This window comes from Syngnathus leptorhynchus, chromosome 18 (genome assembly GCF_054491065.1).
Source record: "Syngnathus leptorhynchus isolate UIUO chromosome 18, UIUO_Slep, whole genome shotgun sequence".
NCBI classification, from domain to species: domain Eukaryota; kingdom Metazoa; phylum Chordata; class Actinopteri; order Syngnathiformes; family Syngnathidae; genus Syngnathus; species Syngnathus leptorhynchus.
Window position 1 is genome coordinate 5,120,526 of NC_141212.1, and position 22,723 is coordinate 5,143,248.

The window sequence follows — 22,723 nt, forward strand, 5'->3', positions numbered from 1 at the left end:
GGGCTTCGAGTTTGACACAGTTAAATATATATATATATATATTTTAATAGTTTGGCACAGCTGCATGTCAACAAGTATTACCAACATTATTTTTATGAGTTAAAAAGAACAAAATATGTATGAGGGTGTACAAAAAGGTTAAAGGGCATTCAAGACAATACCAGTTGCAAATCGATCTAACATCCTAACAATGTAAACTCTAAGCACGAGTTTACAGGCCTACGTTTCCCAGCTTGGACAACAACCTGAGGTGTCAGATGCGGATATGTGCTCATGGCCGGCGTACACTCATCTGTTTCTACTTAGTCGTACTTGCCACGTGAATGTCAACACTCTGACATACTGCACAAGTGGGTGTGCAAGGCTGAGCTGCAAACCAAAAATTGTTCCCTCAGACTTAAGCTTAAGGATTCACAATAGCTTGCAATACTTGCAAATATCTCAGTAAAACATATTGTTATTGAAAATCATTGTTTCCCTTCGGACACAGAAAAACTTGGAACCACTCACACAAAAGTGTTTTCTTACAAAACATAACTACAGGAAGAGCAGAGATGAAAGTTGCACGTTTGACACAAGTTTAAATACAGGAACACAAATTAAAAAAAAAAAAAAAAAACGCTTCATCAATGCACACGTAGTCTCCAGGACGTAAGAGGAATTTTCATACATTGAGAAATGTTGACGTTTATCCTTAATTCAAAGCAGCACCACACGATGATGTTAACTGTTAGCTCATAGTTAAACTACACCAGCTGTTGCTCATTCGGGCAGGACCGAACTTCTCTGCTGTGGCTCAGACAGAAAAAGTTTTCTATTTCATCAACGTACCACAATGAAGATGTTCTCCTACTTATCAACACATTTCCAATGACTCATTGCTAATATGGATTCTAATTGACATGAACACACACAACACTGGAGAAGATTGAGCACACTTCATGTTTTCGCTGACAGCATGATGTCCTCCTCATGTATCTCAGTAATGGTAATTTTATTAGTGATTACTTTGCTCATGTCATGTGTTTGAGGTCCATGCAGGGTTCAAGTGAAAAGACCCTGCATAATACAGTTATGTAATTCTGCTTTTTGACCCCTTAGTTGCCATTTTAAACAAGTAGAAAAGTGATGAGTGACAATAAATTCACCACAAATATATCCTGCCAATTTAATATTGGCATGGAACACATCAGGATCATTTGACAGTGTCTGGGAAATGACATGATGATATTGTTTTGTATTCTAAAAGATCTCTGTGATAATAATGTGAAAAAAAAGCAGCAACCATAATATAATTTTTGCATTTTAGCCACACTAGTCTTCAATCTCAGGCCCTGTGGAATTAAACTGTACGTGACACGTCAAGTTTTCTCGCAAAAAAAACAAGGTCACATAAAGCTAAAAAAAAAAAATCCACTTTCACACACATATCCTGCTGTTCTGCAATCAGATGGATTTCTATGGAAACTAAGGAGTGTAATCATTCTTCAACAAAAGGAAGTACTGACTTTAGGGAGTTTATTGTCTTATTCTTGCAGGCGTACGTTTCAAAACTAGTTTTTATGGCAACTGTAGGATGTTGACTTAACATCAGTTATTTAATAACCTTTATTAAGCCATGCCATCTATGCCTAGATAGTCAATTAGGGAATGATAAGATTTATTATTTGACATTATTGGGCTGTTCTACATGATGAGGTATTTAGTGAAAGTGACACAATTCTCATTGTTCCACCTTTTTTTTGAAAATATTTACAGTACATGCAAAGCAGGTGAGTGGTGCAAGAATTAAAATTGTTTGTATGTATTCAGACATTGGATTCAAGATTGATTTTTAAAAAAATTACCCAAGTATCAACAAATATTCAATACTTTTAAAGAATATCACCAAAGCTCAAATGTCAATCAGAAAGTAGAATAGAAATTTTGCAACTTCTTTTTACCCAACAATATACAACTATAACAATAATAAATTAAATCAAATAACTTTTTTTACTTAACCACAAGAAATGATCATAAATAAATGAGAAAAAAAATATTCTAGACTGGTTTTGCATTTCACATAATGCATAAGCTTTACATATAGATATGTACAAATCACGATCGTCGAATTGCAAGCGAGAAGTTTGGACGATGAGAAGCTGGAGAAGTGACTTCTTTTGAATTTAATTCCACTTGAAATCCAAAACAAGTTGTCGTGATTTTGGGCATGAGCAGTGACCATATAAAAAAACATAACTTGCTGATTTTTTTAGGTTTCAAGGTACGTATATTGCTCATATCAGTCATCAATAGTCGTGGCACCCTCTTGTGGCTGTTTTATGAACTGGAAATATTTGGCATGCATTGATGATCGTTTTTCATCCTTTGCCCATTATGATGCAGTTTTCTATCATGTGAACGGTCCATTAGTAGTGAAAATTCAAATGTTGCACACTTTAAACCTAATGAACTTGGAGTATAGCCTCTACAGTCAAAAATGGCTATGTAGAACATTTCAAACCAAAATTATTCAATTTATATCCAATCAAAATTTTCAAAAATGAGTCTCATTTAAAAGTTGGCAAAAATTAGGCGAAAAACCCAACTGAAATTAGTTTATGCGGCTATGCAGCTCATTGAATTCAGATAGCCTGGTTCTTATATTACACACCTCTGCAGCTTTCCATAGCCTGTAAAACAGGGGGCGGGGCTTAATCTCCGGGTGTAAACTATTGGATACTTGGCCACATTGTACACGTCAGCAGTCAAAGAGTTGTAAAGTGGAGATGTAACGCCCCCCGTCAGACTTTTCTCTTCCTGTTACGAGCAGTGCACACTGTCAAGTTACACTGCACTACGGGTGAGTCTCAGACAAGCTAACGATTAACACAATTCTTACCGTCATACTTAAATCACATATTTTCTCCTCATAGGTGATAAAAGAAAGAAGCAACGTATGTGGCAGCTGGCACAGGGAAGAGAAGTTACAAAGTGATTTGAATCAACACACGTAACGCTAAAGAAGTACTTTCCAGATAATGTGAGCTGCCGTTGACCAAAGGTTGCTTATCTGACCTTTCCAAAATGAGAATTAGGCTGGCTAAAAAGAATCTGCTGGTACTTTTGGGTGTTTCCTTTGTCCTTTGGACTCTTTTGGTTTCCACACGTGTGCTGTCAGATTCAGGGAACGTTACAAGTGATATCAAGAATCAAGCTAATCAGGGCACACGCTCAAGCGACAGAGTAAAGTTTGACTTTTCTGGGTCACTGTCAGAACTGATGCAATCCGTCTACAAGGCAAATTACAAGCAACATATTTTAAATGCTGAGCGGTTTCTAGGGGAGCCTCAACTGGTACTGGTTGTGCAGGTCCACAACAGACCGGAATACCTTAAACTTCTCATCAAATCTTTTGAGAAAGCTGCGGAGATCCACAACTTCCTCCTCATCTTCAGTCATGACTATTTTTCATCGGAAATCAACACCATTGTGCAAGGGATCACTTTTTGCAAAGTATTGCAGATTTATTTCCCTTTCAGCACTCAGCTGTATCCCAGTGAGTTTCCTGGGCAGGATCCACGGGATTGCCCACGGGATATTTCCAAAGAAAATGCCATCAAAACAGAATGCCTCAATGCAAAGCATCCGGACTCCTATGGACACTACAGAGAAGCTTCTATCACTCAAACCAAACATCACTGGTGGTGGAAGTTACATTTTGTGTGGGAGCGAGTCAATGCAATGCAAGGCTACAGTGGATTTGTCATATTTCTTGAGGAGGACAACTTTATTTTACCAGACATTTTTCACTTCTATAATTCAACAGTTGAGTTCAAGAAAAACAAATGTCAGGATTGTGATATGCTGGCATTGGGAAACCATAATGACTTTGCAGACTTCCTCACACTGTCTAACAAGGTACTGACCACTGGGTGGATGTCCACAAAGCACAATATTGGCATGGCCATCTCCAGAGAGGCGTACTACAAGATGATGAGCTGCAGCAACGACTTCTGCACGTATGACGATTACAACTGGGACTGGACGCTCCAGCATCTTTCTGGTACTTGCATTTCAAAACCTCTAAAAGTTCTTGTGGCTCAGGGCTCTCGGGTTCTTCATACCGGAGACTGTGGGCTGCACCAGAAGCAGAACTGCAGGCCAGAATGGGCCTCACAGAAGGTCGAGGAGGCACTTAATATAGCTAAAGATGGGCTTTTTCCTTCTTCCCTTGTCCTTACTGCTTCTGAAGCAGCTCAACACAAGGACCACGTGAAAAATGGAGGGTGGGGAGATGTCCGGGACCATATTCTATGCAATAACTATGCCAAACGCCTTTAAACTGTGCTTTAATGTCACAATTTTTTCCAATGTCCATTCTGCACATTTTTCAAACAAAGTCTAAAGAGTCTTTAGTGTGTGTTTTAATATTTGGGAGGTTCCCCCACTCCTTGATTAAAAAAACAAAATCACAAGCAAATCAAGTCCAAGCATGTTGTACATACTTTTACACTGATCGTTGCCGAAGACTTTGTTAATAATGTGAGTGTACTTCAAGAATGTTTGGGTATGATCGAACCCTGCCTCTTGTCCAAACCAAGCTGTGCCAGTTACTTGCAACCCAAAGATATCATTTTATGTCAATCACTTTTCACTGGTACAATCTAAAGTGCAGATGAAAGGTATGGAAATGCTACATTGACGCACATAATGGAGGTTACTGAATACTGCATACGTTAATCATATATAACAAGTCTTGAATCAGGTTTGTTCATTGGACCTTCTATGTTTGCACCCTCCAACGATTGTTCCCTTTGTCAACAATGAGAGCTTCATTTATTGGTTTTTGTTGGGTTTCATAATCCTGGGCTTTGCTTTTGGAACAGCAGAAATATGTCTCGAGGGATCCCAAAATGTACATTTGTGATATAAACAAAAGTGGAAAATATCTTAATGTGAATTTTGTTTTGGCAGTGTCAAAGTGAAGTTTAACACAGTACTATTAGTAATATGAGGTTCTGATGACCATAAGTGCCTTTTGATTGTTCTTTTGAGCCTTGGCCTAAATGTCAGGAAAAGCACTTGGAATTAGTTTTAACTTCTACAAAAAGGGGGGGAATGAATGAAATGTTTTTACCCAAATGTTTATGTGAAATTATCAGTGACATCTTGCTTGTTATGCAATCAGTAACACGGGATGCTGCACTTATAGTGCATCTTTAGATTATAAACTTTATTAGAATCATTCTTGGTGAAGAATATTCCAAACATGCAATACTGTATATCACGACCTGTGAGTTAAATGTGGTCAAAGACTATGTGCTCTGTTGATGTAATGGGATATTGACAATGTGATTTTTTTTCTTCTGCCTGTTACTTGTCATATCTGGTTAATGATTTTTCAGAATGGGAAACTAATTTAAAAATATATTTTTCCTTTTTAATCTGTGTGCCTTGTGTGTTTATGGGAACACGTACTGAATGAACTGTCTGCTTTGCTGGCTGCAAACAGATGCCCTCTTCTTGCCATTGCAATTAATAATGTACTTAATAATTGCATGAGACAGCACCCTCACCCAAACCAATAGAATAATTCAGCAAGGTAAAAAATAGTGTGTAAAGTGTTGCTTTTCATCCTTGTAGCATTTGATGAAAGCATGTGATTTACACAATCTGGGAGCTGTTTCATAAATATTAGGAAGAAATTTAGCCTTTATTTTATCTGAAAATATTAAAAACATTAATTACAGGACTAATTCTGCAAATAGACACACTAGTTATATAAATATTGACTCTTTTATAGCGATTAAAGGCCTGTCAAGTGTGTTGGAAAATCAAGTACTGCAGCCTGATAAGCAGGTTGAAGGTACTTCCTGGATTTTTGCCATGTGACTAAACACTGTGATTTCATTGGCTAACGCTCAGTCTCGGTTTATTTCCGGAAGTAACTTGACAGAATCAGACTTTCCGTCGCATCACCCGTAACAAACGTCACAAGATTGGTAAGTGTTTTGACCCATCGTGTTACGTGTTGTATTACATATTTTTGTTGTAACGAATCGGTTGTTATATTGCTATAATCATTTTGATTAGACCAGCGTTAATACTAACATAGCTATTCCTAGATTATGTAATCATAACGTAATCGCCTCTTTTTAAGACACAATGTGAAAATACCTAGTTGAGCCCAAGTGTCAATACGTGGAACACCCAATGAATTTGTGTTTCTGTGTTGTCTTATAGTAACAGCAAGTATCGGTTAGCTGTTAGCTATTAGCTAGCACTACATTCACTGGAAGTAGCACGTCGAAACTCATCCATGTTGTCAAAATTCCTCATTCTATGTAACGCTAAACTTAACCTGATGTCATGTTGACTGTTAAAGCCATTATAGGCGTTCCCTCACCCAGGAGATGGCACACTGGTTTCACCGAAATCCCCTTAAGGCTACAGCGCCTGTGTCCTTCAATTTATATGGTGTTGCAGGGAGCCCCGCTGCAAATAAAATCTGCAAGTATGTCTGATGTGTTGATATATTAATGATTGTGTAATCATATCTGGACTTTGATCTTTTTTTTTTATCATGATCAAACATTAGCTGTTAGTTTGATGTCAAACTGTATGGCCTGTTGTGTCCTGATGAATGTCTTAAATGCACTTTCCATCTGTCATATGCTTTTATATACTACAACAACACTATCTAATGATTGTATTTGTGTTCATAAATTCAGTGACCTAAGGACAACCAGGGCAAGGCTGCTGGAAATGTTCACAGATGTCACCTGCAATGCAGAGATGATGAAAAATGCCTCAGATGCATACTTCTCTCTCCTACAATGTCAGTTGTTACAATCACACAAATATATTCTAATATATAATTATGCAATTGTTGCGAATCGGATTATCTGAATTGTGCATGTCTGGTGCTGTCGTTATGTTTCCACTCTGAGAAAATATAAACATGGTTGATCATATCACCCACTTTAAACATGCTGCACTCTGGTTTCTGATGCAACAGGCTTCATTGTATCCTTGGATGGAACTACACAGGACAACAAGATGAGATACATTCAGAACTTCAAATGGACTGATACTTTACAAGGGAATACACCAAGGTATGGTTCAATTGTTTAAAGCCTTTCTTCTTCCAATACGGCTCAGCTTTGGAAAACCTTGTGACCTGATCTGTAACGCTGATGACGTGTTTTAACGTTCCCTTTGTTCCATACTGTGTCATCTTAGCGCCCAACAAGATGCAATCTTTGAGCTGGTCTCCATGGCCTTCAATATAGCGCTTTGGTACACCAAGTTCGCCTCAAGACTTGCTGGGAAAGAAAAGTATGTGTTAATGTCATTGTCTTTAAATCCTGTAAAGGTTTGTGCAGTTTTTTTTTTTTTTTTTTTTTTTTTTTTTTTTTTTACGAGGTTTTTCTTTTTTTGACAGTGTCACAGAGGATGAAGCAAAAGATGTTCACCGCAGCTTGAAAGTTGCTGCTGGAATCTTCAAAAATCTTCGAGTAAATAACACATAGGGACTATTTATACACTTTGCCATGACCTCATGCTATAGTTTAGATTTTTTCCATCATATAATTTAGATTCGGTCTTTCCTCGGAAACCAGTGTCTCATCAGTAGAGAGCTGTTTTTGTTTTTTATGTGATTTAATGATTGAGAAAATGGCTTTTAATATCTATCCAGGAGGTCCACATCCCTCGTCTCATCACGCCTGCAGAAAAAGGTCGGGACCTGGATCCCAGAGTGATTGATGCATACATCATCCAGTCTCAGGCAGAAGCTCAAGAAGGTATGTTCCTTTCTAGCTGGAAAATTGTGTGCATTTACCTTCAATGTCATGTTTTAGTGTAATGTTGTGTAATATGCTCAAGTCTGCCAAGTATATTTGAAGATGCAAACAATCTTCTTTATTCACAGTGACAATCGCCAGAGCCATTGAACTGAAGCACAACGCTTCAATTGTCGCAGCGTTGGCATCTGAGACGGCAAACTTTTATCAGAAAGCTGGTGATTATTTCAAGTCCAGAGTTATTTTCTAGTTGCCATTTGCAAAGTTGTTTATTACAGTAGATCTATTCTAAGGTAAATTAAAACCATAATCAAGGCAGTACTGAAGCAACTGTTAGATATTATTAAAACCTTCTGATTTTGTGTCCAGATCACACTCTAAATACTTTAGAGCCTGAGTGTAGTACCAAGTGGAGGAAGTATCTCCAGTTGAAGTTTTACTTCTACATGGCTTATGTAAGTTTGTTTACTTGTGTAAGGGTGGAAAGTATTGTGTGATCTCATCGGCTCAACAATATGTTGCTTTGTCCTGACAGGCGTACTGCTATCATGGACAGACACTGTTGGCGAAGGATAAGTGTGGCGAGGCCATACGATCTCTCCAAGAAGCAGAGAAGGGTATGTCTTTGTTTTGATGATATGTATCTTAGCAGCATTGTCTTGCGCAAATAATGGATTTTTGTAAACGTAGCTCAGTTTAATTGTAGTTGTCAGGCAGGTTAGGCTACTTCTTCAGTATCTCTGGTTTAGTCTATAAAAAACAAATATGCAGGTTGAAAATACAAAAGTGGCTGCAGTTTCGTGTCGCCAAAAAGAAATGGGACGTGTGGAAACTATGATAGCAGAAAATTTAATTGTTTTAATGCAATTGGTATGTTTAAAGCTGAATAAATTAAGTTTTTTTCAGCTTTTTTTTACTGAGGAATTTAAATTGATTAGTTCAGATTGCTACTGAACCATTAGTGATGGGAAAAAATAAGGATTTGTTATGTGTTTTTACTCCTCTAGATGGCACTGTTGGGTTCTAGGGGTTTAAGGAATGGCAAGGCTACTTTCAATGTTGAATGGAGAGTGCCACCCAGAGGACTAAATAAATAATGGTTTATGAAGCATTTTTTTTTCTGTCCAAGCCCTCATATTTACTTGACTGGCTGCCTTCTTCATTGAATTAAAATGACGTATTTTTCTGCAGCTTATAACCGTGCTGAGGAATTGTGTAAAGAGTATCGTCACACCAAAGGTCCGGGATCCACAGCAAAACCATCTGAGCAGCTTTTCTTTCGCAAATTGGGCGGCTTCGTTAAGAACACACTGGAGAAGTGTCAGAGAGAGAATGGCTTCATGTGAGTCAAGTAATATGGTTTTATTTAGCTGGTTTTTTTTATGTTTTAGTCATTGTAAAATGATGTCACCATTCGCACAATTTGCCTCGTTTATTGATTGAATATTTTTTTCCAGATACTTCCACAAGGTCCCAACTGAACCTCCACAGCTAGAGTTGAAGGCCAACTATGGCCTGGTGGAGCCAATCCCCTTTGAGCTCCCATCTCCTAATGAGCAGTGTACTCCGGAAGTTTATGCCACTTTTGACCTGACCAGAGGAGCTAAAAATGACAAGGTAGTAGAACTTGCCTTAAAGCATGTTTTGTTTTCGGGATATCAATTAATCCTGTGATTGTCTCTGACAAATCAAATTAACCACCACAACTATCTATTATTACGACCTTGAGTGCCTTGAAAGGCGCCTTATAAATAAAATGTATTATTATTATTATTATTATATGTTCGCTGAGAAAAATACTTTCCTCCTTCCCTTGTTGTTGTTTTTTTAAAAAATATTGTTAGAATTTAGGATTGTATGATACACTAAAACATTTTAAACCCTATATTAAGAATGACACATGGGCTGTGTTCATGACTTAATGAGAAAAAACAGGAAATGACATCATAGGAAAGTTCCAAGGTGAAAACCACTTCTGACAAAAAAAACTACTAGGCTCGTCTTACATTTGAGAAGAAACATTTTGATGGCCCTCAAGACTTTTAGAGAAATATTCTGTCGACTAATGACGGGATGACACAATTGTTTGGAAAATATTTGGTTCTAATTATGTCTAATAATCATCTTCATTGTGTATTTCGTCAGGCAAAACCTAAAGAGGAGGAAGTAAAACCAATGAAGGAACCCGATTTAAAGCCCCAGAAAGACACCGGCTGCATCATTTCCTAAATATATTTGTCATTCCTCTCATGCTGCAGCAGCATTCTGTATCCAATTTATCCTATCTTCTTTTACATGTATGCTGGAATGTTTTGGTGTATTTAAATGTATCACAATCATTATTGTCATATCTGGTTATGGTCACTTTTTTTATGGAGCTCATAGTAAAGCCCAAGTATTTGTGATATTTCATTTTTGGTCCACAAGATTCGAGGTCTGGCCCAAAGTATATTATACTACTATGAAAATATCAGTAGAGATTTTTTCTTGTTATATAAATCTGCAAATTCACTTGAAGAAATCCATTTTAGTTATATATGTTATTAGCTTTAAATTAATTCATTCATTTAAATCTATACTGGGCAAACAAATAAATATGATGAGCTACTTTAGTTTAGGCGTAGCAGTTTCAATGTTAATCAAAATTGTTCTGACATAGCATGGATCTGTCAGTTTGCTTATTAAATTTAAAACAAATATATCTAGATTGGGATTCTATCCCTTATAATCATAGTCATAGTTCCATATTTATTCATTTTATGTATATTTTAATAGATAACTTCTAATCAACAGTATTCAGTACTCAGTTTGACAAAAAAAAAAGAAAGTGTCTTTTCTTTTTTGTTTTTATATTCTTGATACATCACAATTGCCTTACAAAAACTGCATACTCATGTTTACTCTAATTGCTGAGAATGCGCTGTTATTAGTTAACATTATTTGGACTGCAAGGTTTTGCTCCTGAGATTTGTGAATACAATTAAAAATGAACAATTAAGAAAAAAAAAAATAGGCTACTGCGAGTTGCGTGAGCTGAAGCGCAACCAGCCAAATTGTATACACTAATAATCTGTACTTGTGTTGTATGCTGCTCAACATTTGCATCCATAGTTGGTCCAGCCAGGGTAGATAACAGTAACAGTGAAAAAATAAATTGCTGATAAAATTCTACAAAACATAAATGCAAAACAATTATTATTCTCTTCGGAACCGACTGATGCTTTTTTTGTATTTGGATCAAACTGCTTGTTCATCAGTATGGTGAGTTCATTGTCACGATTCAAAATCATTGTAAAGTATCTGTTGTCATTTATGTAAACTGTACTACAATCAATATTAAATCACAGTTAAGTGATTTTGTGTTTGTGTTTTGGTTTAGGTGAGCATCACTCCAATTCATTAAATCCATAGATCGTCCTTACGTATGCGCCGCGAGTTGGAGTTCTTATTATTCCACAGACCCATATAACGATATATAAAGTATATATCAAATAACTATCACATAACAATAATATCAAGCCATCTGTGTCACTCCAAATCATTAAATCCATCGATCAAATTCCTCGTCCTTTATGCCGCACAGATCTATTATATTATAGCATTAACAAAGTACCAGGAAAGACGTGGGTTTGGTAAACGGCTCTTTATTTAACAAAACAAGAGTTCAACAAGCCAACAACTACTGAACTGTAACGATGAAAACGTATACAAGTTGCTACACAAAATAAAATATATCAAATAACTGTAACATAAGTTTTTCAAACCTTGTGTCACTCCAGATCATTAAATCTTTCAAACGTGGGGCCCTTCCTTATCTTTGTCATCCCGTGATCGAATTCTTTGTCCACTGCTGCTGACGTCACTTGCAGTTCAAATTACAGTAATCCCTTGCAACATCGCGGTTTGTTTATTGCGGTTTCCACTACATTGCAGATTTTAGAATTTTGAAAATTTGAGAAAAAAATTCACATATAAGTCGCTCCTCAATATAAGTCGCCTCCAAACTATGAAAAAAAAAAACCTGCAACTTATAGTCAGAAAAATACGGTACTGTGTGTGTTTATGTATAAAATTTCTCTTGGTTATGAAGTTGCAGCGTTTCATCAAGCCATTCTTTCTTGGCCCAGTGTAAACAGAAAAAGGTCAATGGGTGTGTGTCAGATATTATAGATGTTTGAACTTTTCAAACTGGTGCTGCCAAGCCATTAAAAATGTTAAGATTGTTGTTTTGCCTGTATAATTAAGACATAATTACAACGATTATGGCGGCTCGGTGGGGCAGTGGGTAGCACGTCCGCCTCACAGTTAGGAGGGCGCGGGTTCGATTCCACCTCCGGCCCTTCCTGTGTGGAGTTTGCATGTTCTCCCCGAGCCCGCGTGGGTTTTCTCCGGGTGCTCCGGTTTCCTCCCACATCCCAAATACATGCTTGGTAGGCCAATTGAAGACTCTAAATTGTCCCTAGGTATGAGTGCGAGTGCGGATGGTTGTTCGTCTCTGTGTGCCCTGCAATTGGCTGGCAACCGGTTCAGGGTGTCCCCCGCCTACTGCCCGATGACGGCTGGGATAGGCTCCAGCACGCCCGCGACCCCCGTGGGGACAAAGCGGTTCAGAAAATGAATGAATAAAACGATTATTATCTTGTTTTCACTCATAGAGACAAAGTTGATGACAAGAATTGGCAATGTGATCATTTTTTACTTTGCATACTTCCGGGTCTGTGTTTTAATGTTTGCAGCTTCTAGAAGGTACTATGCTGGAGCTTAAAATCACCATTAACACCTCTCTTCTTCTGAGGCCATTTCATTCCTTTCGGAACATGATGAAGAAAAAAATAAATAAATAAATAAACATCAGCGTTGGATCAGGGAGGCCATTGAGATCCGAAAACAAGGCCCGAGGACCATCAACAGGGACGAGGGAGCCTACATGCTCTCTACCACCTGGAGCAGCATTTCGGAGAGGTGAAGGGGCAGGAGAGGGCGTGACTCATCTGTCAAATTTTTCGTCCCAGTCCTGCTGCTGTTTTTTCGAGTAGAGTTTTCTCCACGCCTCTGGCAAAAATCAAATAAAGAGATGTGAAGAGAAGAAGCACAGAAGCATGCAAACAACATTATTTTTCTATTTAAACATCACAAACCAACATTCATATCGCCCTTCACTTTTTCCATATAGACAATGTTGCAAGTTCTCCTAATAATTATGTAAGTGACATCAGCACTGTGTCAGTCATTCACAATCGATCCTTTATGAGCAGCTTGGCATGATTTGACACTCAAAAAACAGTCCGTGAGGCCCAAGTTACACAAGCGCACACCTACGCGATCATAAGCAAAATTCTGTACCAGCTCTTGTCAAATCCAAATGTGTTCGCTCCACGGGTGGTCCGTGTGTGACCAACCCATATCACTCACCATCTTTTTAAAACCACCCATCTTCAAAGTTGCCGATACTACGGTGTACAACGTGAGGATGGAGGCCCCAAGTAGCACCTCCAATTCATATTTTGTCATACATATTAAATTTTGCAATAAGATGAATATCGCTATACCGTATTCAACAAACATATTGCATAGCGTATGTTTTTTTCCAATGTCGTGTTGCCCGATTTTTAAGAGTATGGGAAATGTTCGTAAAAATGTAGAAATCGTGAAAAAGCCTGACAATATCTCGATATGAGAAAATTCAATATGTGCTTGCCATAAGGGTTAGGACAGGGTAACTGGGTGTATGTTGGGTGTGTTCAAGTTACACCTTATAGCAATGCTCACATAACTTGGCAATTAATGATGTCGGTGCATCTGAGGTGAAGGTGGATGAGGTATTCTATAATATACAATCCAAACTTTGGCATTGCAATAGTAAGAAACTCTGAAAATCCAGGGTCTTTTTTGCTCAGACTTGTTGCTATCTTCTAAGCAGAGAAAACAAAGGGTTGCACAATGATCATTGTAAAATATTTTTGGTTTGCCACGAGGCGTTAACTCCAGGAAATGAAGTTAATTGTATTATGTCTTGACATTTTGGACTAAAGAGGAAGACCAAATGGGTGTGTGTTGATTGCATTCAGAGTGATTGTTTTCAGTTTGAACTCTTTTCTTGGCTGCTTCTGTGCATTTTCTGGCAAAGGTGGACAAATGTTCAAATGTCAAACATGAGCTTGCAACATTCTGGGACTCGATTGCTCTGGCGTTAAGCCCAAAAGCGAATGTAATCACATGCTGTTCAGTTACAAGTATTTCAATGTTAAAAAGAGAATTCCTACTTATTTACTTGTGCACTCAATTTGTAGTTGGACTGCATCCCAAAGAAAATTTGGAGGCTGACTTCTCTTTTAAGTATAGAAACATTCTTTCCTTGACTAATGATTTCATGACATTTTTTTCCGCAACTCTACTTGTAAGGTAAATGCAATAAAAAAAAAAATGTTAGTATGCGTAGCTTAGTCATTTGTATTTAATTCTGTGGCTCGTTTGGGTACCACTCAAGCCTTGCACCGCCAAAACGTAAGAGTTAGAAAATATAATAATTACCGTATTGGCCCGAATATAAGATGGGGTTTTTTGCATTGAAATAAGACTGAAAAAGTGAGGGTCGTTTTACATTCGGGGTCTAGACATACCCATTCACAACGCTGACCCCAGATATATTTAAAGTGAATGCTGAACCTAACTCCCCAGGCCAAAGCAAACCCCTGTCACGAAGAAGAAAAATAAAAATAGCAGTAGGAAATTGCATTATTTTATCTTATTCAGATTTGTTTCAAGAATACAGTTAGTTAGACTTCACTTTGATGGTAAATGCACTTATTGTGATTTTGTTGTTTTATCACAGTAGATTGGTTTTTATTTACATTTCAAAAACCAGAAGCCATTTATTTACAAATGTAATTGCACTTTAGTTTACATATTTAAATGTTCATACATTAAGACGTGATCGACCGTTTTTGCATGATTTGAATGAGGCAAAATAACATGCTTTATCTCTCGAATATCTTGTTATAATCTTTTGTTTCAGATGTACTGTAAATTATTTTCTGTGTAAAAATTAAATTTGGTGTTAAAAAAAGTCATTTTTCAAACAAAGATGTTGGTTGTCTTATAATCAGGCTCTTCTTATATTCGAGCTAATACCGTATAATGATGTAACTCAAATGAATCAATTCCTGTCCGTGCATTGACCATCGAAACATTTTCAGAGATGCAAACATGCTAATGTAGTATTTTTTGTATGTTTTTTATATATTGATGTATAAACAAAACCCAACCAGGAAGACAGGACGCCGGATTGTAACCTTGAACCTCAAAAAGGTGCAAGGCCTGATGCCATGGCGTCTACCAGGATGGGCCTCTTTTTTTTATTTATTATAGGGCTTTCATGAGACAATGAGTCCCACCTTTAATTAAGTTCTGTCTGCTTCCATCTGAAACATTCATTTTGTTGCATGTTCCTGAGTCAGCAAAGGTTAAAACAATTTTGAACGTCAAGTCTACTTAAAATGAAAAAGATCCATTTGCCATAATGAACCAATTATAATTCCTCCTTCAATGTTGTTGGGAAACAGTCCTTGGCCCAACCCTGTGACACTATCAGATAAATTCTGCAACATCTCCAACTCAAGCATCAGTTCTCCACTGAGAAACACTTGCAGCTTTCTTCCAGCTGGTAAGTAAATGGATGCATTTTTAATCTGTTGATTTTTTTTAATTTTTTTTTAGGCAATTCAATTGGATGAGGGTGTCGGCACTCCACCTTTAATTCAAAAGCGAACACAATTTCAGTGTCCGTTTAATATTGCCAACTGAAATGATGGGGGATGCATTTTACAATTCAGATACTCCAAAAACGCAATTGTAGAATGAATATTGTCATCACATTGCTTGTTTTTCTTTGTATGTTTTTCAGTCTTTCAGATTCTTTGGTAACTCTCCACCCACCGTTCCATTTAAAGTAAGGATGTTTCTGATTGACTGGTCAAAATCTCATGCAACTTGGAATGACCTCTTTGTTTTCTATGATTTTGTAGCAACAAGATGCAGAAGTTTATTCTTCTAGCAGGTAAGGTGCACCAATGAAAGTAATATTTTGGAAAAGTTTCTACAAGCTTGTTTTACTTCAAAGTTTTAACTGTTGAAAAAAATGTCAATTTGTTGTTGTTTTTTTTTACAAGGGCTGTGTGCCATCATTGCTGACTCATGTAAGTTCATATCTTGTGATGATTTGTACATATCAGAAAATCTTATATCATTGTTACAAACTAATTTACAACTGGTTATTTTTATGTTTTACCTGTTGAAAATGTCATTTTTTTTTTTTTTTTTACAAGGCCTGTGTAGCATCGTCGCTCACCCGCGTAAGTTCATGTTTTGTGAGGATTTGTACATAGCAGAAAATGTTATATCATAGTACAAACTAATAACAGCTGGTTATTTTCATGCTTTAGATGCGGGAACCAAAAAACTGGCGTGCATGTATGAGAGCACCTCGGATCAAATTGGCGCAAACCCCTTTGATATTGCACGTGACATCGATCCTCAGCTGTGCAGCCAAATCATCTACAGCGCCCTTAAGCCTGCGCCCATTTCCCTGAGCTCTTGTGAAGATAGCAAGTTTCAAGCCTTCAGTGAGCTAAAGCAAAGGTCTGAATCTGACCACCTTTTGCTTTATTATTGAATATGTTGAATAATGAAAAGAAACATTTTGGTTCCAACAGCAATCCAGAGCTTCAAACCTTTTTGGAAGTTGACCTGTCTACTGCTGGAAGCCAGATGTAAGTCACAAAACAGATCGAGGCCTTCTTGTATTCGAGACTCGAGACTTAAATGATGTAATAGTGTATGTTTTTAGAAAGTACACTAATATAAAGTGCTATTTTTAAGATAGAATTTTTTTTTTTTTCCACAGATTCACACCAGCAAACCGGCAGATTTTCATCACATCTGTAATCGAGCGTTTGGAAGCTGGGAATTTTGATGGCCTAAATATCAAGTGGGCAGCTGAGATGCACAGTCAACTGGACATCAAACAAGACTTCAGTACCTTCATACAGGTTTTTGATCTTGATATTGTTGTTCTATAAATGGGAGCAAAGACTTAACGACTGTGTTCTGCTGAGCAGGAACTGAAAGGCATCCTGGGCAATCGACAGCTCAGTCTAAGTGTCTCCGCTGCACAATCTGACATCAGCAGGAGTTATGACTTCTCAGAGCTTTCCAAGTAATCACAAATATCATTATTTTTAGCAATGCTACATTTATTCCAAGACGGGCAATAACTCAAGTGTGTGTTTTACCCACAGATACGTTGATTTCTTCAATGTGATGTCCTTCGGCCTTGACCAACAATCATCCATTCAAGGTTCAGCACAATTCCCTGATGCGGTAATTAAGCACGACTATTCATTTCTTTTTTTTACATAACATTGTGGCCTGTGTCAAATTTTAAAATAATGTATAAATACAATTACATCGAAAAGCTGTTTGTCCTTCATTCCGCCTTTTTAATATAAATCACTGCTAAAAAATGGGCAGCGGGATGTTTTTTTGGACAACTCTTGGCGGAGAATTCTGATTTCTGTTCCCCTGGCTTTGTTTGTTTTCCTTTTATTTTAGCAATTGGTAATGCAGAGCTTTGTCGAAGAAGGTGCTCCAAAACAAAAACTTCTCTTGGGAGTTCCTTCTTTTGGATTTGGCGCTAAACAAGTGATCATTCCCAGATATGAGGTAAAATCACGTGACACTGGACCATTCAAACCTATAATAAAACATGATGTCAAAATTTTAATATATACATATATATATATACATATATATTTGATCATTTTAGGCATCCAATTATCCAGTGGGGGCAGTTTACTTTGACAACTATGAGGCCATTGCGGCTAAGGTAGTCAAATATCGAGACTTTTTTTTTTTTAAATCCCTCATTTTGCTGTTAAACGTACTTTTTTTTCTAATTTCCTACCCATCCAGGCCCAGTTCATCAAAAGCAATGACTATGGAGGTATCATTGTCAATGCTCTGCACATGGATGACTTCAATGGAATTGGTGGCGAAGGGAATTATCCTGTCATCAAATGTATCCGTGACAAATTCCTTGAATAGAAAGCTTCCCTTTCTATGATGACGTGCACTGCGGTGAAGGAGCATATTCTGTCATATTATAATCACTTATAACACAGGCGAATGCTTTCCTAATTTTTTCCCCAAAATTTCCTTGTCATATGAATTGGACACATTTTGGTGATCAAAAGAATGGATACAGTTATATTCATTTATTAGTGGAACTACTGTCTTAAGTCAGACCTAAGCGCAAAGTGGCTTCAACGGAACATTTTCGACAACATGTAACACATGATCAAGCCTCATTCCAGCAAAGTATTTTTATATTATTGGTGGGATTTGTTTATGCTAAAGTTAATCTATTAGTTATAATGTAACGTGCACGTCTGTTACCATACATTCATGATCTTCTTCAGCTGTTTGTGTGGAACAAAATTCAATAAAATGTCTCAGTTGACAACAACACTTGGATTCATGATATGGCAACAAAAATAATGAGATGGAAATCAATACAAACTTGTGATGCTTAACAAATGTATACGATCGTGTATATGGGTGGTTCTCAGAATGTATGGTACAAGAGTTTGGCATGAGAGGCCAAAAATATATAAATAATAAATAAATAAATAAATAAAATACCATACCATACCATACCATACCATACCATACCATACCATACCATACCATACCATACCATACCATACCATACCATACAATTCGCACATTTCACAATGGCTGCAGCTGTACATCTAACAATATAAAGAAATATAAAGAATATAAAAAGCTAAACAAATAAATCTAAACATGGCTGATGTTGTTCCAATGAAGGAAAACATTATTCTTACATGCATGGAATCTTAGATAAGGAACTTTTATAGATGCACATGGACAGGGTCATTATTGTTTTATTTTTTTTTAAGCAGGATAGTTAAGATCATATCAGATGATATGCAATGTCGACAGAAACACTCGGCTGAGAAAAAGGCGGAAAGTAGTAGTTATCCATTAAGCTCGGTTATGGCGAGCAAAGTTCCTTTCGCAGCAGATTTCTTTATGGACAAAATATTTTCACTAGTGTCACAGAACTCAGTAGATAACGATGGGCTTTGAAGAGCGCTGGATGAAGATTGGATCGTTGATTGTCATTTTGGCAGTTTTAAAGGTGAATTGATCACAAATCGAGTTGCACCCAGAAAATCATCAATATTGAACTTAAATTGTTTTATTTTTATGCTAGGTGCAGACTGCTCCAGCAACAACAGGTTGGTTCATGACAATACAATGATCAAGCCCATCAATGTCCATGGCTTTCTGACCGACAAGATACTAACCATACATTAATTTTTCAGATGATAATGCAGATGATGGTGAGCTTAGGGTTGATATCCCAGACATCAATAAAGGTAATTACCTCTAGTTGTTTAATATCATTTCTGTGGCTGCAAGCGTTGTTGATTGACAACATTCCGAAACATTTTAGACTTGAGGCATCTTTTTGAGGGAGACATTGCTGGTGATGTAAGTATATTGTCTCTAATTAAAATGAAAACAGAAACCATAATTATTAAGTGTTCTGACTTTTGGCATTACAGTCGGCCAGAAATGCAATCCTTGATGAAACAAGGAGATGGAAGTTCCCTATACCTTACATTTTAACAGATTCATTAGGTATGTTGGGCTATTAAATCAATACTAGCAATATTTCTTCTGATTTGAAATATTATAATGATAATTTCCAATGTTGTAGAGTTGAATGCTAAAGGGATAATACTCCAGGCTTTTGAGGAATACCGTTTAAGATCTTGTGTGGACTTCAAACCTTATGAAGGAGAAGCAAGCTACATCTCTTTTACAAAGCTCACTGGGTAAACTATAAAATGTTTAGGTCATGCATTCAATCATCTAATTGATGAATGTTGGGAAAAAATACTACAGTAAGAATAGGATTTTTTTAGGATTTCACCATTTTCTAAATTCAGATGCTGGTCGTTTGTTGGAGATGATAAATATGGACAAAATGTTTCTATTGGAGCACGGTGTGACACTAAGGCCATTGTAGAACATGAGCTCCTGCACGCTCTTGGCTTTTACCATGAACAGTCACGTTCCGACAGAGACGATTATGTCAACATATGGTGGGACCAAATTGAAGAAGGTAACGACTATGCACTTTTTTTTTTTTTTATCAATTATTTTGTAGTATTATTGCTTTGAATGTTTTTTTTCCTGACACCTTTATTTACAATAAGCCAAATAAATACCACAGTTATGCATCAGTTTGTGATTATACTACATCCTATATTATTGGTGAGTAAAAAAATGAAAATGAAATCACTAATGTTACTACTTCACAGGAAAGGAACACAATTTCAACAAGTATGATGATGACTTCATCACTGATCTGAACACTCCATATGATTATGAGTCCATCATGCACTACAGGCCGCTTTCCTTCAACAAGAATGAGAGTATCCCGACAATCACTACCACCATTCCGTTTTTTAATGATGTCATCGGACAACGACTGGATTTTAGTGTGGTGGATATCACGAGGCTCAACCACATGTACAGTTGTGGTATGTCTACTCATAAACCTTTTGATGAGATAAGAGTCATGTGATGCAGCAGACTTAGACCGGCTTGGTATAGATTTATATGTTTTCATTTGTGTTTTAATAGCAAATACAAACACACTTCTGGACCAATGTTCTTTCGAACTGAACAACATCTGTGGAATGATCCAGAACGAGAATGACAATACAGACTGGGTACAGACGTTGAGCACTCCTGCTGATCCCGATCAGACGCTTGCAGGACGGTGCAAGGGTACAAACTTTTTTTTTTTTTTTAGCTCATCTCAATTCAAATTTACCAAGTTCTCACAACCTTTTTTTTTTTTTTTTATATATGTCTGCTTTAAGATTCTGGCTACTTCATGAAGTTTGACACTTTGACTGGTAATGCTGCAAACAGTGCCTTACTGGAGTCTCGCATTCTCTATCCCAAGAGACATGAGCAGTGCTTGCAGTTCTTCTATAAAATGAGCGGAGTAGCAGGAGATAAATTAGTGATCTGGGTTCGGATGGACGATGGAACCGGGACTGTTCGCAGTGTCAGAAAGATCCACACCATCACAGGTATTGGATTTTATGGTATAGAAAATGATGCATGAATCGATTTAACTTTGTTTACTTCTTAGGTGATGGAAACGATGCCTGGAAAATAAGCCATGTAACACTCAAGATGTCACAAAAATTCCGCTATATCTTCCAAGGAATCAGAGGATCAAAAAGCTCCTCTGGTGCCATCTCTCTCGATGATATCACTCTTAGTGAAACTGTTTGCCCCAATGCCATCTGGCAAATTCACAACTTTACTGGAATTCTTTCCAGCACCCCCCCTGGAAGTCCAGTAAAAAGTCCATGCTTTTACAACAATGAGGGCTACTCGTTTGGGATAAGTATTTATCCTAATGGAAAAGACAATGTCTACAAAGACTACGTGGGATTGTTTTTCTACCTTTGCAGCGGTGAAAATGACGTAGTGATGCAATGGCCGGCCCAGAACCGACAAGTTACATTTGTCGTTATGGATCAAGATCCTGATGTTAAAATAAGGATGTCGTCCACAAGGAGTTTTACCACTGGTAGGTTAAACTCACGGACATAATAGGGTTGTCCTTAGTTGGCTTTTCAAAAAAACAAACTTTTTATTTCAAGGACTTGGTCTACAAATGTTGATGACAAATATTTTGAATCCATTTGCATTTAATGTGACAATGCCAAATTACTACAAATGATTATCAATTGATTCTATCATTTCTATGAATTGTTTCTTGCCATTTGAAGATGTTGATGAGCGCTGGAGCAAACCAACAGCTACATCCGGTGCAGTGTGGAATGCTGATTGCAACTGTTACCAGGGTGGAGAAAGAGGCTGGAGTACTTTTATTTCTCACAAGCAAATCCACAAAAGGAGCTTCATTAAAAACAATGACCTCATCATTTTTGCTGATTTTAATGGTGATAACCGTCCATTGTTTTATTATTTGACGCTCTAAATTATCACATTTGAAGTGTTTAGAAACTAATATCGATTTTATTCATTTGTGTCAACAGATCTGACACATTTAATCAAGACTGAAGTGCCCGTCAAACCTCTCCCAGTAAACAAAGATGCTGAGAATCCAGCGGAAATGAGCTTGGACGCTTCCAAATCTGCTCACCCAGACCCTTGTCGTCCCAACCCTTGTTTGAATGATGGTGTGTGTGTGGAGAGAGATGGAACAGCCTCCTGCAGGTGTGTAAGCAATTTTACGGAGTGTTTTGAAAAGAAAAAAAAATGTACCGAATATGATCATGCAAATTATTATTATGAGCGATGGTAAATGTTTGATCCGGATTACTTCTTTGCCGTCTGCTTCTTTTCAGGTGTGCTTCAAGTCAGGCCTCTCTCTATAGTGGTATGAAGTGTGAGAATGTGAATATAGGCAGACGCATTCTGCAAGCTGAGCGTGAACTCGGCGTGCCGATGATCAAAAAGCTGCCCTCCCATTCACCAGCAACAACGCCAAGTCTGTTCGTCGTCTTAACTGTTTGGATAGCAAATGTCTTACTGATGTAGACCACCAGTCCAATTTCAGATCAATATATCGTGTTCAAAGAAGATAGATGTCCAATGTCCATAAAAAGTGTCAAGTATAGGAGTCCTCATCCTGAAACTATAACTATTCTGGGGATCAATTTCTTCATATGATTACTGTAATTTGATAGTAAAAATATTAGTATTTTTAGAAATTGTTTGAAAATTTAACTGAATTTGATCACATAAAAAAATTTGATTGATTTTTTATGTACTATTTTTTTTTAAAGTGTTGA

At 37.2% G+C, this 22,723-nt stretch overlaps 4 protein-coding genes across 4 annotated transcripts; all 4 read left to right on the top strand.

Annotated features, from left to right (window-relative positions):
- Nucleotides 1-2,708: 2,708 nt before the first annotated feature.
- LOC147042567 (alpha-1,6-mannosyl-glycoprotein 2-beta-N-acetylglucosaminyltransferase) lies at nt 2,709-4,451 on the top strand. Its single transcript, XM_085938189.1, has 2 exons — nt 2,709-2,842; nt 2,916-4,451. Exon 2 carries the CDS (start codon nt 3,067-3,069, stop codon nt 4,321-4,323), a length of 1,257 nt encoding a protein of 418 aa, XP_085794315.1. The 5' UTR covers nt 2,709-2,842; nt 2,916-3,066; the 3' UTR covers nt 4,324-4,451.
- Nucleotides 4,452-5,876: 1,425 nt separating this feature from the next.
- On the top strand, nt 5,877-10,797 carry brox (BRO1 domain and CAAX motif containing). The gene is made up of 13 exons (XM_085938299.1): nt 5,877-5,984; nt 6,368-6,496; nt 6,714-6,820; nt 7,001-7,097; nt 7,225-7,320; nt 7,427-7,499; nt 7,682-7,787; nt 7,916-8,005; nt 8,157-8,242; nt 8,323-8,404; nt 8,979-9,129; nt 9,245-9,404; nt 9,933-10,797. The coding sequence occupies exons 2-13, from the start codon at nt 6,396-6,398 to the stop codon at nt 10,014-10,016; spliced, it is 1,233 nt and encodes a 410-aa protein (XP_085794425.1). The 5' UTR covers nt 5,877-5,984; nt 6,368-6,395; the 3' UTR covers nt 10,017-10,797.
- A 5,021-nt stretch (nt 10,798-15,818) lies between these two features.
- LOC147042569 (chitotriosidase-1-like) lies at nt 15,819-17,888 on the top strand. The gene is made up of 9 exons (XM_085938293.1): nt 15,819-15,843; nt 15,956-15,982; nt 16,229-16,424; nt 16,499-16,555; nt 16,690-16,834; nt 16,904-17,001; nt 17,084-17,165; nt 17,397-17,507; nt 17,757-17,888. The coding sequence occupies exons 1-9, from the start codon at nt 15,819-15,821 to the stop codon at nt 17,886-17,888; spliced, it is 873 nt and encodes a 290-aa protein (XP_085794419.1).
- A 1,057-nt stretch (nt 17,889-18,945) lies between these two features.
- On the top strand, nt 18,946-22,469 carry mep1a.2 (meprin A, alpha (PABA peptide hydrolase), tandem duplicate 2). Its single transcript, XM_085937454.1, has 14 exons — nt 18,946-19,008; nt 19,084-19,108; nt 19,196-19,249; nt 19,327-19,364; nt 19,439-19,514; nt 19,594-19,711; nt 19,826-20,001; nt 20,201-20,422; nt 20,526-20,672; nt 20,768-20,983; nt 21,046-21,492; nt 21,695-21,868; nt 21,965-22,145; nt 22,277-22,469. The coding sequence occupies exons 1-14, from the start codon at nt 18,946-18,948 to the stop codon at nt 22,467-22,469; spliced, it is 2,130 nt and encodes a 709-aa protein (XP_085793580.1).
- The last annotated feature ends 254 nt before the right edge of the window (nt 22,470-22,723 follow it).

Bases quoted from the DNA above. Each gene is read 5' to 3' on its own strand.
- mep1a.2 (XM_085937454.1), top strand. From the start codon at position 18,946: ATGGGCTTTGAAGAGCGCTGGATGAAGATTGGATCGTTGATTGTCATT. The intron at 19,109-19,195 runs GTTGGTTCATGA...TTAATTTTTCAG, and splicing joins GACTGCTCCAGCAACAACAG to ATGATAATGCAGATGATGGT. The intron at 19,712-19,825 runs GTAAACTATAAA...TTCTAAATTCAG, and splicing joins TCTTTTACAAAGCTCACTGG to ATGCTGGTCGTTTGTTGGAG.
- LOC147042569 (XM_085938293.1), top strand. From the start codon at position 15,819: ATGCAGAAGTTTATTCTTCTAGCAG. The intron at 16,425-16,498 runs GTCTGAATCTGA...TGGTTCCAACAG, and splicing joins TTCAGTGAGCTAAAGCAAAG to CAATCCAGAGCTTCAAACCT. The intron at 16,556-16,689 runs GTAAGTCACAAA...TTTTTTCCACAG, and splicing joins TCTACTGCTGGAAGCCAGAT to ATTCACACCAGCAAACCGGC.
- brox (XM_085938299.1), top strand. From the start codon at position 6,396: ATGGCACACTGGTTTCACCGAAATCCCCTTAAGGCTACAGCGCCTGTG. The intron at 6,497-6,713 runs GTATGTCTGATG...TCATAAATTCAG, and splicing joins GCTGCAAATAAAATCTGCAA to TGACCTAAGGACAACCAGGG. The intron at 8,243-8,322 runs GTAAGTTTGTTT...TTGTCCTGACAG, and splicing joins TTTACTTCTACATGGCTTAT to GCGTACTGCTATCATGGACA.
- LOC147042567 (XM_085938189.1), top strand. From the start codon at position 3,067: ATGAGAATTAGGCTGGCTAAAAAGAATCTGCTGGTACTTTTGGGTGTT.